The following is a 17,791-nucleotide window of genomic DNA, read 5'->3' as shown; positions in this document are numbered from 1 at the left end:
AAATAACAGCTGGTGCACTATATCTAAGGAGGTCTCGAGCCATTGCTCGCCTGAGGTTGAGTATATAATGATAAGCTGTTGACCACACTACCTACAGAGAGAGCTCTCATCTGTATTCTTCGTGGCTGTTTTACATACCACCTCAGCCAGAGGTTGGCACTAAGATAGCATTGAATGAGCTATATTCCGCCATAAGAAAACACTCACCCAGAGGCGGCGCTCATAGTAGCCGGGGACTTTCATGCAGGGGAACTTAAATCAGTTTTACCAAATTTCTATCAGCATGTTAAATGTGCACCCAGAGGAAAAGAACTCTGGACCACCTATACTCCACAAACAGAGACGCGTACAAAGCTCTCCCTCGCCCTCCATTTGGCAAATATGACCATAATTCCATCCTCCTGATTCCTGCTTACAAGCAAAAATTAAAGCAGGAAGCACTAGGGACTAGATCAATAAAAAAGTGGTCAGACGAAGCAGATGCTAAGCTACAGGACTGTTTTGCAAGCAGACTGGAATATGTTCTGGGAATCCTACAATGGCATTGAGGAGTACACCACATCTGTCATTGGCTTCATCAATAAGTGCATCGATGATGTCGTCCCCACGGTGACTGTACGTACATAGCCCAACCAGAAGCCATGGATTACAGGCAGCATCCGCACTGAGCCAAAGGCTAGAGCTGCCGCTTTCAAGAAGCGGATTACCAGGACGTGTACTGCGAGCATGCGCGGACCAACTAGCAAGTGTCTTCACTGACATTTTCAACCTCTCCCTGTCCGAGTCTGTAATACCAACATGTTTTAAGCAGACCACCATAGTGCCTGTGCCCAAGAACAATAAGGTAACCTGCCTAAATGACTACCGACCCGTAGCACTCACGTCTGTAGCCATGAAGTGATCTGAAAGGCTGGTCATGGCTCACATCAACACCATCATCCCAGAAACCCTAAACCCACTCCAATTTGCATAACGCCCCAACAAATCCATAGATGATGCAGTCTCTATTGCACTCCACACTACCCTTTCCAGCCTGGACAGAAGGAACACCTATGTGAAAATGCTATTCAGCTCATCAATAAGCTGAGGACCCTGGGACTAAACACTTTCCTCTGCAGCTGGATCCTGGACTTCTTGACGGGCCGCCCACAGGTGGCAAGGGTAGGTAACAACACACCCGCCACGCTGATCCTCAACACGGGGGCCCCTCAGGGGTGCGTGCTCAGCCCCCTCCTGTACTCCCTGTTCACTCATGACTGCACGGCCAGGCACGACTACAACACCATCATTAAGTTTGCTGATGACACAACAGGGATAGGCCCGATCACTGACAACAGCGAGACAGCCTATAGGGAGGAGGTCAGAGACCTGGCAGTGTGATGCCAGGACAACAACCTATCTCTCAACGTGATCAAGACAAAGGAGATGATTGTGGACTACAGGAAAAAGAGGACCCGGCACGCCCCCATTCTCATCGATGGGGCTGCAGTTTAGCAGGTTGAGAGTTTCAAGTACCTTGGTGTCCACATCACCAACAAACTAACATTGTCCAAGCACAGCAAGACAGTCGTGAAGCGGGCACAACAAAACCTATTCCCCCTCGGGAGACTGAAAAGATTTGGCATAGGTCCTCAGATCCTCAAAAGGTTCTACAGCTGCACCATCGGGGGCATCCTGACTGGTTGCATCACTGCCTGGTACGGCAACTGCTCGGCCTCTGACCGCAAGGCACTATAAACGGTAGTGCGACCGGCCCAGTACATCACTGGGGCCAAGCTTCCTGCCGTCCAGAACCTCTATACCAGGCGGTGTCAGAGGAAGGCCAAAAAATTGTCAAAGACTCCAGCCACCCTAGTCATAGACTGTTCTCTCTGCTTCCGCACGGCAAGCGGTACCGGAGCGCCAAGTCTAGGTCCAAGTGGCTTCTAAACAGCCATAAGACTCCTGAACTTCTAGTCAAATGGCTACCCAGACTATTTGCACCCCCCCCCCCCCCCCCCCCCCCATCCACACCACTGCCACTCTATGTTGCCATCTATGCATAGTCACTTTAATAACTCTACCTACATGTACATACTACCTCAACTAACCAGTGCATTGACTCTGTACCGGCACCCCCCTATATATATTTTTTGAACAACCATGAACATGGTGTACTTGGAGAAAAGGTTTATAGAGCTGTGGGTGGTGAAGAGCAAGATGTGGCCGATGGATGGAGAGCCATACATGTTTTCCTTAAGGGTCTGACCAATGCAACCACCAATTGGGGAGAGATAACCAAATGTGTTCAAAAACCGAAAGAACCGCTTGTTGAATTTGAAGAAAGGTTTAGAGCAAAAATTGTCAGACACAGTGGGTTAACTGACATGGAAGATGAAGATGCACTCAATTCCTCCAAAAATGGGGCAATCACTCATCAGCTGATGCAATCCATACATGATGTTTTGCGAAAACTTTTGTTTCCACAACTAATGACTGGGAGAGAAAAAAACTATGGCGACATCATCGACAGGTTGTCACTACTGGACAGGGACATCAATCAACATAATAAACCGTCTGTTATCAGAGTTGCGCAGGTTCCGAGTGAAACCAACAACATTATTCGTTCAGCAGAAGAGAAACCTGCTGTATGTCATGACTGCGGGATTTCTGGTCACTGGCAACGAGAATGTCGGAAAAGAAAACGTGTTCTTATGAGGAATGGCCAGGAGAAGCAGGGTCCGTCTAAGAGAGAATGGAATCAAGACAACATCCCCAAGACACAATGCTGATGTAGAAATTGAAGAAGCATTCTCCGGCTCAGCAGCAGAGGTTGCTGGATGCTGTAGAGGTAAACTAATAGACCCCCTCTTACGTCCCATCTCAGCTGGTGTACATATGAAATCGGATGGAATACATTTGAACATTATGGTTAACAACTTTGCAGTAGATACGGGTTCTGAAGTCACTGTATTGCCCATATCCTATACAAAACATATGTCCTCAGTACACGCGCAAAAATATTAGAGCAACTGGAGTGGGGGGGACAGATATGAAACAGACCAAACCATTATCAATTTCTATTGGACCAATGAAGATTGATGCAGGGGTGTGGATAGGCTCATTTGAACAACCTAATTTAGCCCTTGATGTTATTATGCAACTGGACTCTCCGCTGAACACTTCTGAAGGGAAGGTGACAACTGCAGGGATCTACAGTTCAACTGCAGGGATCTACAGGCAAATTAGACCAATTAGACCATAGACACCATGTGATCCAGCTACTCTGATGCTTCCTCCAGATACCACATGACTTGAACATGACTGTTGTGAGTCGGTTTTGGATCTGCTCTCTGATGGGTTTATTAAGAGTCATCTGTTGGAAAACCCTGAGTTTATCTTATACACAGAAGGTTCAAGCATTGTGGAGGGGGGTGTGAGGAAGGCAGGCTGGGCAGGTACTACAATGGACAATGTGATAGTGACAGACACGTTAAATTTGACAAAAGCAGACATTCACTTTATGAGTGACACAATGCTTAACTATTGCATACAACTCTCTAATGTGGTAGGGGAAGCAGACAGACAAGTAAAAGAGGCATGGGGAATAAGTCCCGAGGGGGGGCATGACATAGTACCAGGACAGTGGGTGATGGTAAACAAATATGTAATAGATACATTAGGGTGAAAATGGGAAGGTCCTTATCAAGTTTTGCTCATAACGAGGTCAGCAGTAAAAGTCCAGGGAAATTCACAATGGATACATGTCACTCATTGCAAGGTTGTCCATTTGATGACAAAGCGGAGCCTGGAGAATAAAGAACTGATTGATTAGCAATTGGGGACCAATCTCAGGTGAAGACGCATAGTAAGATGATCAGAACCTGATAAGCTTCTATGTTGTACACCACGGTCATCATATTAGGGATATCTAGGCGAAATGTCCAACTTTTTCCTGAAAATCGGGACATGCTTACTTTGGGAAATCTATGTGAAATATCCATTTCTCTTCAAACCAGGACATGTTACTTTCACCTTTTTGTTTCCTTCATTACAGGTTATGAGAATCTACCATCTGAAGCAATATTCCTTGATCCAAGGACTGTACTTGAAATGATACAAGATCACCGGGGAAGTGTTCATTAGAGACGTCCTTATCAACTGGCGGAACGGAAGAAGAAAATCCTCACTACCGGCAGACTGTCTGAATATAATTTCTAATAGTTATCTATGTGGGACTGATACCAGTGTGGAAGAGCCGGTCACTTTTAAAGGACTTGGTGAATGATTCCCTTGCCAATAGGACGATTGAATATTATTGTCTCGTAGACAAGTATTTTTTTGTGAGTTTCCTCCTAATACAGGATGTGGTAGGAATCATGACACCTGTTAATACTCGTTTCTATAACTTTGTTTGAAATCTATTTCTTATTGTAACAGCATGTAAAATATGCCCTTTGTGTTTTCTAGAAATGCAAGTTGTTTCATGTGAATGACTTTATGTTTACAGCTAATGTTTTATATACTGTCTATTTTTTAATGTTTTTTAAAAATACATTTAAAGTATATTTATTTTTGAAATGGTCTAGGGGGGAGAACATTCTGAAGATAAATACACAACGCGGAGGATGAGAGGTTAATAGAGGACTAAAGGTCAAGAGGACTAAAAGTCAATAGAGTACGAGCAATTAATAGAAATAGTGTTTTTTCTGTAGTCGAGGATTAATGATCAATGGGTCAGAGACATGGGAGGAATATGTCTATATTTTGAGCCTGAAATAGGATACTGGTTATATGGCCATTGGCCCAGTTTTATTGCAAGGAATTCCAATTGGTCAACCACATGCTAGGGCTAGGTTTTAAAACGACATACCTGTCCCTTTGCTCTGAGGAGAGAATCACTGAGGACAGGGGAGAATGAACATCTACCTCCCCACATGATTTGTCCTCTTCGAATAAACCTATTTTCCTCCCCCTGATTTGCTTTGGGGTCTGTGTTATTGAAGAGCAACATCAACTGCTAACAGTGGGGAACTAACGACAAAGGTTAGAACTAAAACAACAAAGGTTAGGTGAACTAAAACGACAAAGGTTAGGTGAAATTATGTAGCAGGTTAGGGGAATTGGGTTAAATGTAGAATAAGGGTTAGCTAAAATTCTACAGTTGTCCTTAACTTGACCCGAACATGCAACCTTTGGATTGCTAGACTGTCACGGATTACGCCTCCCATCCTCCCTGACCAACTTCCCTACAAATTTTAAGGTAAGAATTTCACTGTACTGTTTTACAGCTGTTGTATCATGTACACGTGGTGAATAAACTTAAAATTTAAACTTTTGTTTGGCCCTTCCCCCCCCCAACTCATCCTCAAGTTTATATTATTTGAATCAGCTGTATAGTGCTTCGGCAAAAACCAAAACATGCAGCCAGGATAGACCAGTGCCTGTATTTTCCAATGGGAATAAATTAATCATTGTGGGCAGAGCAAGCAAGGAGGTGGGCAGAGCCAAGCACGAACTAGTAAGATCCTATTGGAGCGTTTTAGCACGTTTATGCATAATTTCCGTTAGGGAACGCCCGCTATGAGTGCGAGTGTGCAATAACTCAATTCGCGCATGCACTCCTTCTAAACAAAACCATTTTAAGAAACTTTGGCAAAGTCTACAAAACGCAGCCCACACTGTTTCTTACAGATTTTAATTTAGGAAACAGGAAACTGTATGGAGATCAAATGTTTCATCGATGAGAAAATTAGCAGAATCGGCCAAAATCCTTCTCGCTCAATGTTCTTCCGCTGCCCGCCACTGGCTTCACGTTTATACATCCGGTGAAATATCTGGCTCATTCTTCTATCTGAGACATGGCGATGCGCACGCGTTAGTCCTTTTGTGTGACAACTACAACTCCCACATTGCCGTTGGGATATCCCAGAACCGACCGGCGGAACCCCTCTTCCGTAACCAACTTCCCCAGTATTCAATCAAGAACCTCTACTCAAACAGCAGGCATGTCTGGGCTCATCAGAACTATTTCAACCCGCACTGCTCCAGCTCTGCGCGGACCTATGATCACCCAGAGGGCCAGTGTCTTCACCAGACCGGCTAAAGACCCTCTCGGCCCTGCTGTAAGTAATTGTGTCTGTATTTTTCATACAGACAAGAAACTCATTAGTAGCTAGCTCGTCGTACTAGCTGTGGTGGCATACATCGCTATGTTGTTGGGCCTGTTAGCCCGCTAACTAACTAAATCTAGCAGAATTTTTTAGCAAGTAATTATTGTCCTAATTCCACTTTGGTGGGGTAATATCGCAACGAGACGTGTCTTATTTTAGCCAAAAATCCATTGGACATTTTAGTTTGACTGGAAGGTCACGTTAACGTTAGCTAGCTAGGTCATTTCGTGACAGGCAAGGATGCATAACTACCTTGCCAACGCCGGCTGACACTGACAGATCGCGGTTCTGTTTTGCAGTTTTGTGGCTATATTCCATATTTCGATAGGAAACTCTAGGGATTTATAATGTAAAACGGTATTATATTATTGCTATTGTGATAATTTGCTAACGTTTTATTGCGTTAATCTCCAAGGTCGTGTTAGCTATGTAGCTACGTTAGCTAGTTAGGTAACATTGCTAGTCACTGATGATTCACCACATGACATTGAGCCTCAATTTGAGGCAATCTGTTCTATACATTTGATCATTCTGTAACGTTACACAACACCCTCAACATGGCACCTTGCCTGGAATAATGTAACCATGTTTGCGCTCTCTCCCTTTCTGTAGGAGACAGTCATCGGACTGGGGATGTTCGCAGTGGCTATCCTGGGACCTTCCGGTTGGGTTCTCGCCAACATTGAGAACTACAAGAAGAAAGAATAACTTAACATGGACTCTGTCTTTTAACTGGGACGTCCCGTACATTCTCTACTTACTCAAGACCCTCCTGGGACCATCACTTCAAAAACTCCTCTTAAAACCATGGAACAAATCCCCAACCTCCATGAACTACCTCTTCACTCCAGTCTGTCTGCCAATAGAATGGCTGCACAACATCTCAAGATTTGTGAATTTTAATTGGCTTCTTCAAACAAGGAGTATGTTACGATAATGATAATAAACATATTTAAACTTTAAATGGTCTAGTATCAAATGTGCATGTTAAGTGATTCTCATTCATGCCAACACCACCCATTAAATAGAATAGAGAAAAATAGTATGTTAGAGCTGTCTGTTTAATATCAGTGGCCACCAACAGTATATCAGGTTCTTATTGCTTTACTATGGGTATAAACCAAGCTATAAACCATTTCACATACATCATAACCCAAAAAGAACATTCTTGCAGGTAAGAAAGTACTGTAGCACTGATACTCCTGAAAGGGTCAAGTTGTCATCTCAATTATGATTTCATCCAGCCCCTATCAATACCACCATCTGTTGGCCAATAGCTGCTGTTACAATATAATACGCTGCTATAGAAATGAACATACTATTGTGCACCTTTGTGCTATGTCAGTTATTGAGACAAGGAGTTTGCTTTTGTATGGCTCAGTTTCATTTGTTAGTGTAGATTTGGATTTCATATCTAAGTCTGTACATTTGAAAGTTTGAAATTATCTACAGAATTGTGCTCCTATGACCCCCTGAATTACTTATTGAATATGCCGGTCTCATATTTAACGCTAATGCCATCAGGTTAAAAGACAAAAGAAGTTTGTTAACTTCATAAACTAAATGAATCTATTGTAATTACTTAAATGATCATAAACTAAATGAATCTATTGTAATTACTTAAATGATCATAGTGGAGTAGGAAGTGGAAAATGATCTGATGTATCATGATTAACTGAAATGAGGGCGTCAGAGAAACGTTGCAATGCATGATCGCTGTTCAACTCAGCTTTGTCACAGAAAGGAGGGTTGAAAATGTCAGGCACCTCCAGTCCGAGCAGCAAGTCATACTGAGGATCAAAAAGACAGGTCACAAAAGGCTCTTTCGCAATTCATTTCTCTCTATTCCTCACATCCTTTTTCCTCACCTTCTCAAACCACATTGACCCAAGGATCTTCCCCTGAACCAGGGCTCCTGTAGCACCAAACCCTTCGAAGGTAAGTGGTACACAATCTCCATTTTAGGATGTTTTGTATGATTTAACACTCATTAAACATGAACCTCGTTTGAGCCTTCCTCATGAGTTATTGCAGGTGTAATATCATGGAGTAAAAAAAAAAGCCATTGCTTAAAGAAAAAAATAAGCGAACATGTTTGGTGTTCGCCAAAAGGCATGTGGGAGACTCCCCAAACATATGGAAGAAAGTACTCTGGTCAGATGAGACTATGCGTGAACCATCCTTAAATCTCTCGTTTTGTCCTCAATTTGACCTAGCATCATTTACGGAGTGGTGTGTGTCATGCTAGAAGCATAACGACCAAAATAAAAGACAGACTAACGGCATAGAGTGAGTCATCACTGAGGACGAGAAGTAGAACGTCAGAGAGGACTGGATCATGGAACCTTTTACTGTATGTGAACTAGAGGGTCTGAGTTATTCAGCGATTCAGGACTTGCACTGACACTATGGTGCAGGAGATGAAGACACAGGGTCCAGTACGGAGTATTTCTCTATTTCATTGAAGCACACACACAATGGACAACTGGAACTGAATGGAGGTTATGGAACAGGGAGGTTGTTAGAAATAGATCCCATGCCTTTGAACAACCTTTATGTTGTCTGGGAATTGTTTGAGTAGTTTATCATTGCCTGTTGTAAAATGGAGGAAGTGAACCTTGGGGCCTGGTGTGTGATGGTATAGTGCTAGTAGCTTTGTAAGGGGAGGCTGGGGAGAGGATTGTCTGCTGCAGCTCCATACAGTGAGCATGCTTTGTGCTGTGTAGTATGCAGACCTTTATGGCTGTCCAGCTAGCAGTGGATGGTGTTGTGATTGTGGGTGAATAGCCGTATTTGGCTTGAATACCATCGTGGAGATTATATATTAGACATTTTCACAAAAACATCATGTTTTAATTAAAGATTATTTATTTTTGTAGGTATCAGATTCAAACATACATACAGTAATATACCTATGGATAGTTTATAGTTTATTATTAACTGGGTGGTTCGAGCCCTGAATGCTGATTGGCTGAAAGCCGTGGTATATCAGACCGTATACCACAGGTATGACCCAATTTTTTTTTTACTGCTCTAATTACATTGGTAACCAGCAATAAGGCACCTTGGGGGTTTGTGGTATATGGCCAATATACCACTACTACGGGCTGTATCCAGGCAGTCCGCATTGCGTTGTGCATAAGAACAGCCCTTAGCCGTGGTATATTGGCCATATACCACACCCCCTCGAACCATATTGCCAATGCCGTCCATCAATGGTGGTGAGACTGTAAAAAAAGCATATATACACACCTCTCACTAAGGCCAATCCTAAACTTAAAGGTTTACCCTCAGAGAGAGAAGAGAGCGAGAGAGGAGACAGAAAGAGGGCAAAAAAAGAGAAATTGAGAGCGAAAGAGACTGAAAGAGAGAAATAGAGAGAGAGAAGCATGAGGGCAAGCATTGGCATGGAAGCAGTAGCAACCTTAACTCAACACCTAACGACCTCAGAGAGATTTGTAAATGTACATTTGAAAATGTAACCACTATCAATTTCAAAGATGGAGCTATAGGTGTAAGGACTGACCATGAATTGTCAACCCAGATCAGAACACAGATGTTCTGCCAAAGGCCAAAAGGCAGAAACCGTAGTACAATAAATAAATAGTGTTACTTTGCAAGCACAGTGTAGAGGGGATTCTTTTGATTTGAACAATTTTTTCCCCTTCTCCAATGCACCTGAAAGGGTTGATGTACGTTAACCCTTGAAATGTGCTTTCACTTTGTGTGTGACGGTGAATTCAAGTCAGCTTCCAGGGGTGTTTAACATCTGTGTGTTTTGTTGGGAACTGTGAGGAAGGTCAAAGTGTCATACCTTCTCAAGATTAAAGGATTTTTAAAATGTTATCCATACCCTGTTGTGATGAGGCAATGTACAAGTACAGAAGCAAGTCATATGACAGAGTTGTTGAGGACCTTATTGCTTTTGTAGTACCAGCATACTGCATGTACTGTGTTATATCTTGACAAAACACTGCAATAATGGTTTAAATACACTTTCCCGGGTTTAGTGTATCATAGGTATTTATTTTTGCTTGGTTGATAGCTTACGGTACCTGACATGGAAGACTCTTCTGATCTCTGAAGTGCGTGTCCGTGTGCTTGATTACCCCCATGATTGCATGGAACTTCCATCTCATATTGCTCAAATGAACAGCAAACCTGCTTTCATAAAGAAAACAGATAAAGCAACACCTCACGACACAATGCCTCTCCCCTATTCGACCTAGATCGTTTGTGTGTATGCATTGATATGTACTGTAGGCTACGTCTGCCTTTTAAAAATTGATTACGTTCGGTCCTTGAGCCGTTGTCATCTATTAAATGTTCTGTATTGTCATGTTTCACATTTTGCGTGGACCCCGGGAAGAGTAGCTGCTGCTTTGACAACAGCTATTGGGGATCCTAATAAAAATACCAAAAAGTTCACTGATTATTGATTGCATTCAAATGTAATCCCAATTAAACAAAAACATTTAGCAATATTTGAAAGACCTATTACCATCTAGTGGTCTTCAATGCAAGGAACATTGGCATTCATTGCAGACGATAGTATTGTTAGTGTGTGAGATAGTGTAGGACTCAAGAGCCTTTCACCTTCCATATACCTTCGTAGACTGTCTGCAGTCTGCTCATCTTGCCTGATGCACACTAGGAAGGAAAATCGGATTTATTCTTGACCTTGGTTTGTTTTGCTGGAATACATTACCTGAATACACATTTCAAGAGGAAATGTAAAACCAGACTCTAGACTGCGACCTGTAACAGGTCAGACTATGCACAACTCCATTGGGAGACAGAGGGGAGACTGACTGAATGACTATGTTATCCTTCCATGTTATACTCATTCAGTTGTTACAAAGTGAATCCATGCGGAGCTGACCTGCAATTACAGAGCAATCAGTGGAGGGTCCGGTTCCACGGCCACACCGGGCTCTAACGGTGCTGGAGAAGGAAGGCCCTCCCTCACACGGCCTGCTTTGACACGGCATGCACTTGGAAGGGTTCCACACCAAACTATTAGCCAAGGAAATACCATCAGAGGTTTACAAGCATCGAATAATGATAGGAAGCAGTTAAGGTTTATTACTGTGTGTGTGTGTGTGGGGGGGGGGGGGGGGTTATAAGAGAACATGTGCGTCAATGGACATGCACCGTCTGGTCCGTTTTATCGGATATAAGATAGTGAACATGGATAATCATGTCTTCTATCAAATTGGTGAACGAGGCTTCTTGACCCAAGTTGATGGGAATAGGATGAGGTAATACAGCAGGTACGATTTCTTTTCCCAGAGATCCACCCTTCACCTGCCAATGGACTAACAAATAATAATCCCTTACCAAGAGAGGGCTTCTTTTCCCCATAAGTGCTGCGAGTGAGTCATGTCTAAGGCCAGGCATACTGGAAATACAAGATAGATGGCGTTCTATCCGTGACTGACGAGACAGACGTTCGTTCAGTTCCATATTCTTCAGATAAAAGGCTGAGTACTCCCTGACGTGACAATTGATGCGAATGGACAAAGAGTCTACCGCTGGCCGTCAATATTTACTGTAATGCTGTTATAACAGGGCTTTTGACCTTGCAAAGACGTGCAAAGACGTGCAAAGCAGATGTACTGGAACAGAGAGCACAGAGATGCCAAATTGATCTGAACAGTTGAATGAAGCATGGAGAAATATCTCACAATATTCCCTAGGAAGCAATCACTTCTCTAGCTTTTGATCGCCACAATTCAGATTGATTTCCAAGGATGGGAAAAGTCAGAAAGTACATTTTTTGCAAAATATATATTTTTTTATAGTGGTGAAAATTGGTTACTCTTTTCTTGAACCCTCCATTAGCCTTCATAAGCCTGTTATAAAGTGGACATGACAGATATCTTTAAAGAGATGCATATCAGTTTCTGAGAAAACAAAATGCGGTTTCTCAAGCATTCGCTCTCCCTGCAAAGGCTGGCAGTCTGGGACACTGACTTACAAGCGTCGCTTTGAAAAAGGGCCCTGAATGAAGGATTTGTGTGTGAGCCAGTTCAACATGTTGCAATGCGTGTTGAGCTTTAAATGAGTTGGAAACACAGTCGCCAATAATATCACTATTTGGAATAGGATCAAATCTACAGCGGTATATTCCAAGAAGTCCTCTCACAGTATCGAGGTGTATTCCAAAAATCACTCACTGGCTTGTTTTAAAATTGGTTTGACAGAAGTGAAATAATAGGAAAGCACGTGTTTCTAATTTTAGCATGTCAGGATTTACCGGTGATAACTAGCGACACATAACTGATAGTTGATCAGGGTCATCGAAGGGAAATAAATGTGTTAGCGATGATGAAAGCCAGATGAATGTCTTGGAAAAGTCTTGCGAGAAGTCAGAAAGAATTGTTGTTTTGACATTGAACCACCGTGTGAGCAGCTGGAGTACTACAGTGTCAAACGTTTCATGTTTCCAGTGTGTACATCAGACACATTTTGACACTCATAAACTCGACAGTACCAACAGTCTACCTAAACTATAGACAGTGTCCTTAGCAGACACAGTCTAGTACACTATTCATTAGTTTGTGTGTACAAAGGAGCCTTTTTTCCTAACTCTTACCTTTTGTGTAACAGAGAACGAACAATGTTTCCACCTGGTTTCTGTGGTCCCATATTTTAAGATATTGGAGAAATGGCACGCTCAGTGTTACTGTCCAACAGACATATCACAGCACACACACACACACTTCAGATACTGGAAACAAACAGTGTGTCACAAGCAGGAAGTTCCCCAAAACCAGTCATACCTCAACCCAATGGCTAAGGATATCTCAAAACACACACCAAAGCCCTGCACAGAGGATGACCGCTTATGTTAAAATGATATGAATAAAGATTTATTTTATCATATGAACAGGTGGATATTTTTTTTCTCCATTTTATTTAACAATCTATGACAATCTCACATTTTTTCTAGCATATTCCAAGAATGGACATGGGGGGGGGGGGGGGGGTGTTTTTTTTTTTATTGCTGAATGTGAAATGAAATACACTTTCGCTGACCAAAAAAAATATATGTCTGCTGCTTTGTTACCATGCACGCATCTAACCTTGACCACAAGCACATGCAGAGGAGAGGTGTTCAAACATTTCAAGCGGGGGGGGAAGAAAAATAAAAACAGGACGAATCTGGCAGCACTTCTATCGAGTGAGGAGAGGGGCAAAATGGGGGGTAATATCACATTTCAACTAACTAAGGAAGCACTGTCTACTTTTGCATTTTTTCAAACACAAAATTAGACCCAGACTGAAAAACCGGAAGGAGAGAAAATCCATAGGGGGAGATGAGACAGAAAACCATTGTCTATGTGTCTATGTCACTCTGCCTTCATCATACTGCAGTTACACGTTCGGTTTCAAATCCTACTTGTCAGTTGGGTTGTCATCTAGATTAACCTGATGATTTGTCCTGGTACAGTCATTTGAGTTTTTTGGTTGTATTTCAAAATGTATATGACCAGTTCTGCAAGATTATCAACTGTTTTCTGTCACCACAATTCAAATGCATAGCCAAAACAAGCTCCTGCAATATTTTGGAGTGGAGGACAGAAGTTAGAACAAACAATTTGTTAACTTTTAGTGACATACTTCATAACAGGCAACAAATCACTATCCTTATCCACAAAACTGAGCAGCACTCGACGTTAGTGTATGAAACCCTTTAAAGTGGTTAGTCATTCCTGTAGACTTGCGTGTTGTCTGCTTGGTCTCGACACAGTGAGATAATTCATGAACCCCCCCCCCCCAAAAAAAATCTATGAACATGAATCTGTGAATGAGGAAAATTGACAATTTGAGCAATGGCTGCATAACTGCATGAAATATAATAATGATGTAAATATGTATTCATATCATGTTTCTTCTTCTACACTACAGGCATTACATAGGTTTCACACAACACACTACAGTCACCTCTTCGAAAATGATGTCATCAAACAGAGCAAAATGGAAAGTTTGCATATTTTGGCATTTTATGACCCTCCAAAGTTTCACAGCTATTTATCTTGTATTGGTGCAGTGTGTTCTGTTCTGTTCAACACTCTGCTTTACTTTTCTCTAGATGGGAGTGCTCAGAGGAATAGCAAGTTGGGTGTGACCTTAATGTCCTTGGGGGGACCTTAGTCTTAGGTAGGTCTGATGGTGGAGGGGGGGCAGAGGGGTGGGTGGAAGTCCTGAGACGCTGTGCGGCCCTTTACTCTGGCCACGGGGACACAATGGACAGGTGAGGAAGAGGAGGAGGCGGCATGGGGGTCATGGGAGAAAGTCTCTTTGTATTGAGCCACTATCACTGATGGCAGACTAACTGCTACTGTACACTGACAAGTGGCATTTCTTCTTCTTAATCACAGATAGGCCAGGATGTTGGAGGCTTACCCTGTTGGGACAAGGAGGGGCCATTAGACAAGCCATACCCTGTTGGGACAAGGAGGGGCCCATTAGACAAGCCATACCCTGTTGGGACAAGGAGGGGGGCATTAGACAAGCCTTACCCTGTTGGGACAAGGAGGGGGGCATTAGACAAGCCTTACCCTGTTGGGACAAGGAGGGGGCCATTAGACAAGCCTTACCCTGTTGGGACAAGGAGGGGGCCATTAGACAAGCCTTACCCTGTTGGGACAAGGAGGGGGCCACTAGACAAGCCATACCCTGTTGGGACAAGGAGGGGGCCATTAGACAAGCCATACCCTGTTGGGACAAGGAGGGGGCCATTAGACAAGCCATACCCTGTTGGGACAAGGAGGGGGCCATTAGACAAGCCTTACCCTGTTGGGACAAGGAGGGGCCATTAGACAAGCCTTACCCTGTTGGGACAAGGAGGGGGCCATTAGACAAACTTTACCCTGTTAGGGCAAGGGGGGGGGGGCATGAAGTAAAACCTTACCCTGTTGGGACAAGGATGGCCAGGGTGGGGTGGGGCAGGTTAGGTGAGGCAGCTGTAAACACACATCAAGCAACAACATGCAGAACTCTCTACCCAACAGAACTCTCTACCCAACAGCAGCACAACCATGGAACCCAGGTTGGGCCTCACTGTGCATCAGCAGCTTTCCTTGACTGATTCAGCTTGCTTTGGTGCCCAATAGAGCAATGAGTTGGTACAACACACACACGCCCACACACACTCCTTCACTCAGAGAGCAAAAAGGACCTGCGTTGCATTTATCAGATTTTCCATTGGATGTCAAAAATGATAAACCCTATAGGCAAATTATATTAATGTAAACATACACCTTATGATTAAGTGGTTTATATTGCATGATGTGGAAGGGGAGGAGTAAAGTTCAAATGGGTCTGGACTCCAAGAAAGAAAAATAAAAGCCAAAAGAGAAAACGTGTATGAAAAAAAATGATGTCCATATAAGAAAAGGCTACAAAAACCTCCACTGGCCCTCTGGCATCGGCACACAGCAAAAACCTCCACTGGCCCTCTGGCATCGGCACACAGCAAAAACCTCCACTGGCCCTCTGGCATCGGCACACAGCAAAAACCTCCACTGGCCCTCTGGCATCGGCACACAGCAAAAACCTCCACTGGCCCTCTGGCATCGGCACACAGCAAAAACCTCCACTGGCCCTCTGGCATCGGCACACAGCAAAAACCTCCACTGGCCCTCTGGCATCGGCACACAGCAAAAACCTCCACTGGCCCTCTGGCATCGGCACACAGCAAAAACCTCCACTGGCCCTCTGGCATCGGCACACAGCAAAAACCTCCACTGGCCCTCTGGCATCGGCACACAGCAAAAACCTCCACTGGCCCTCTGGCATCGGCACACAGCAAAAACCTCCACTGGCCCTCTGGCATCGGCACACAGCAAAAACCTCCACTGGCCCTCTGGCATCGGCACACAGCAAAAACCTCCACTGGCCCTCTGGCATCGGCACACAGCAAAAACCTCCACTGGCCCTCTGGCATCGGCACACAGCAAAAACCTCCACTGGCCCTCTGGCATCGGCACACAGCAAAAACCTCCACTGGCCCTCTGGCATCGGCACACAGCAAAAACCTCCACTGGCCCTCTGGCATCGGCACACAGCAAAAACCTCCACTGGCCCTCTGGCATCGGCACACAGCAAAAACCTCCACTGGCCCTCTGGCATCGGCACACAGCAAAAACCTCCACTGGCCCTCTGGCATCGGCACACAGCAAAAACCTCCACTGGCCCTCTGGCATCGGCACACAGCAAAAACCTCCACTGGCCCTCTGGCATCGGCACACAGCAAAAACCTCCACTGGCCCTCTGGCATCGGCACACAGCAAAAACCTCCACTGGCCCTCTGGCATCGGCACACAGCAAAAACCTCCACTGGCCCTCTGGCATCGGCACACAGCAAAAACCTCCACTGGCCCTCTGGCATCGGCACACAGCAAAAACCTCCACTGGCCCTCTGGCATCGGCACACAGCAAAAACCTCCACTGGCCCTCTGGCATCGGCATACAGCAAAAGGCACCACAATATTACTCTATTTTTTAAGTAGTGAAAAAATTGGCACGTGTTTTTATGCTGTAAATCAAAATGTACATATAAATAGAGTTTTCCCTATAAAAAAGTCTTTGCTGTTAACTAGTAGACAACTTTTGCTAAAATGAAAATAAATATTTCATTTGTTTAGAATATCTGTCAGTTATATAAAATAAAAATATTTCTTATAGGTGCAGGTTTATAGTATATAGATTTTTTGTTGGTAGGTCGACTTCTTTCTTTAGTGGGGTGCATTGTCCGGTTTGGACCGCGAGTGCGTCTGTCTGGTCTGTACGTTCCCGCGTGCACCGTGCCGCCCCGTAGAGTGCGACTGAGAAGTCCGACTGTCGGCTGGCCTGTAGATGGTGGAGGGCTCTGCGTTCATATTCTGCATACTGAGGAAGGGCGTGCTCTCGCCCTCTTCCTCCTCCGACTCGCTGTCCGTCAGGCAGCTGCGAGAGCCGTAGTCCCGTGATGCCTCGTATCCTCGCGGCGCTACGTGGCCGTTCAGCCTGGACCTCCGCAAGCGCCGACCCCCACCACCACCACTGCCAGGCCCACTTCTCTTTGGTTGCTCTCGGGAGGACAGGTACTCCTGCGTGGTCTCGTAGTCTTCTTCCTCAGCCAGCCGGTAGGGGCTGGAGGGCAGGCTGCCCGTGCTGTCGTTCAGGTAGGTGCGGCGCTGCTGCCGGTAGGGCTCCTGGCGCTGGATGTCGTGCAGGGGCACCTGGTAGCGCCGCAGCAGAGGCTGGTCGTCCTCCAGGGGGTAGGGGGTGTGGGCGGCTGGCGGCAGGGACATGGCCTGGCTGGTGTTGGGGGAGGTGATCTGGAAGATAGGCACCTGCGGGGGCAGCGAGTAATGGAAGTCCACTGGAGAGAGGCGGGCCGGCGTCGTCAGGGCCGACACATACCTGTGGTGAGGGTGAAGATGGGAGTGGGGAGGAGAAGGGCGGGGAGAGGAGAGAGAGGACCAGGCCAAACAGCAGCAGCGGAGTTAGATGTCATGTCTAACAGAGTGACGTGGGACAGGGACCCACCATCCACAAACAGCAGTAAGAGACGTTGTTGAGTTATTGAGCAGAGGTTTGTCAGTTGTGTGTGGATGGTGTTTGTGACATCCCTGTTTGTCTGTTCA

The 17,791-nt window shown here is 44.7% G+C and overlaps 2 protein-coding genes across 6 annotated transcripts in view; one reads left to right on the top strand and one right to left on the bottom strand.

Annotated features, from left to right (window-relative positions):
• The first annotated feature begins 5,887 nt into the window (after positions 1 to 5,887).
• LOC129869051 (cytochrome c oxidase subunit 8B, mitochondrial) lies at positions 5,888 to 7,116 on the top strand. Its single transcript, XM_055943514.1, has 2 exons — positions 5,888 to 6,104; positions 6,765 to 7,116. The coding sequence occupies exons 1-2, from the start codon at positions 5,988 to 5,990 to the stop codon at positions 6,858 to 6,860; spliced, it is 213 nt and encodes a 70-aa protein (XP_055799489.1). The 5' UTR covers positions 5,888 to 5,987; the 3' UTR covers positions 6,861 to 7,116.
• Positions 7,117 to 9,002: 1,886 nt separating this feature from the next.
• LOC129869049 (pro-neuregulin-2, membrane-bound isoform-like) overlaps positions 9,003 to 17,791 on the bottom strand; it is a 113,105-nt gene continuing 104,316 nt past the window's right edge. For all 5 annotated transcript variants that reach the window (XM_055943511.1, XM_055943510.1, XM_055943512.1 and 2 more), the window contains one exon: positions 9,003 to 17,567. In XM_055943511.1, coding sequence (XP_055799486.1) covers positions 16,898 to 17,567 — 670 coding nt within the window. In that variant the 3' untranslated portion in view covers positions 9,003 to 16,897. The remainder of the gene's footprint in view (positions 17,568 to 17,791) is intronic.

Source organism: Salvelinus fontinalis, chromosome 13, assembly GCF_029448725.1.
Source record: "Salvelinus fontinalis isolate EN_2023a chromosome 13, ASM2944872v1, whole genome shotgun sequence".
Lineage (NCBI taxonomy): Eukaryota > Metazoa > Chordata > Actinopteri > Salmoniformes > Salmonidae > Salvelinus > Salvelinus fontinalis.
The sequence above is the reverse complement of the archived record's forward strand: the minus strand, read 5'-3'. Positions and strand labels throughout refer to the sequence as shown.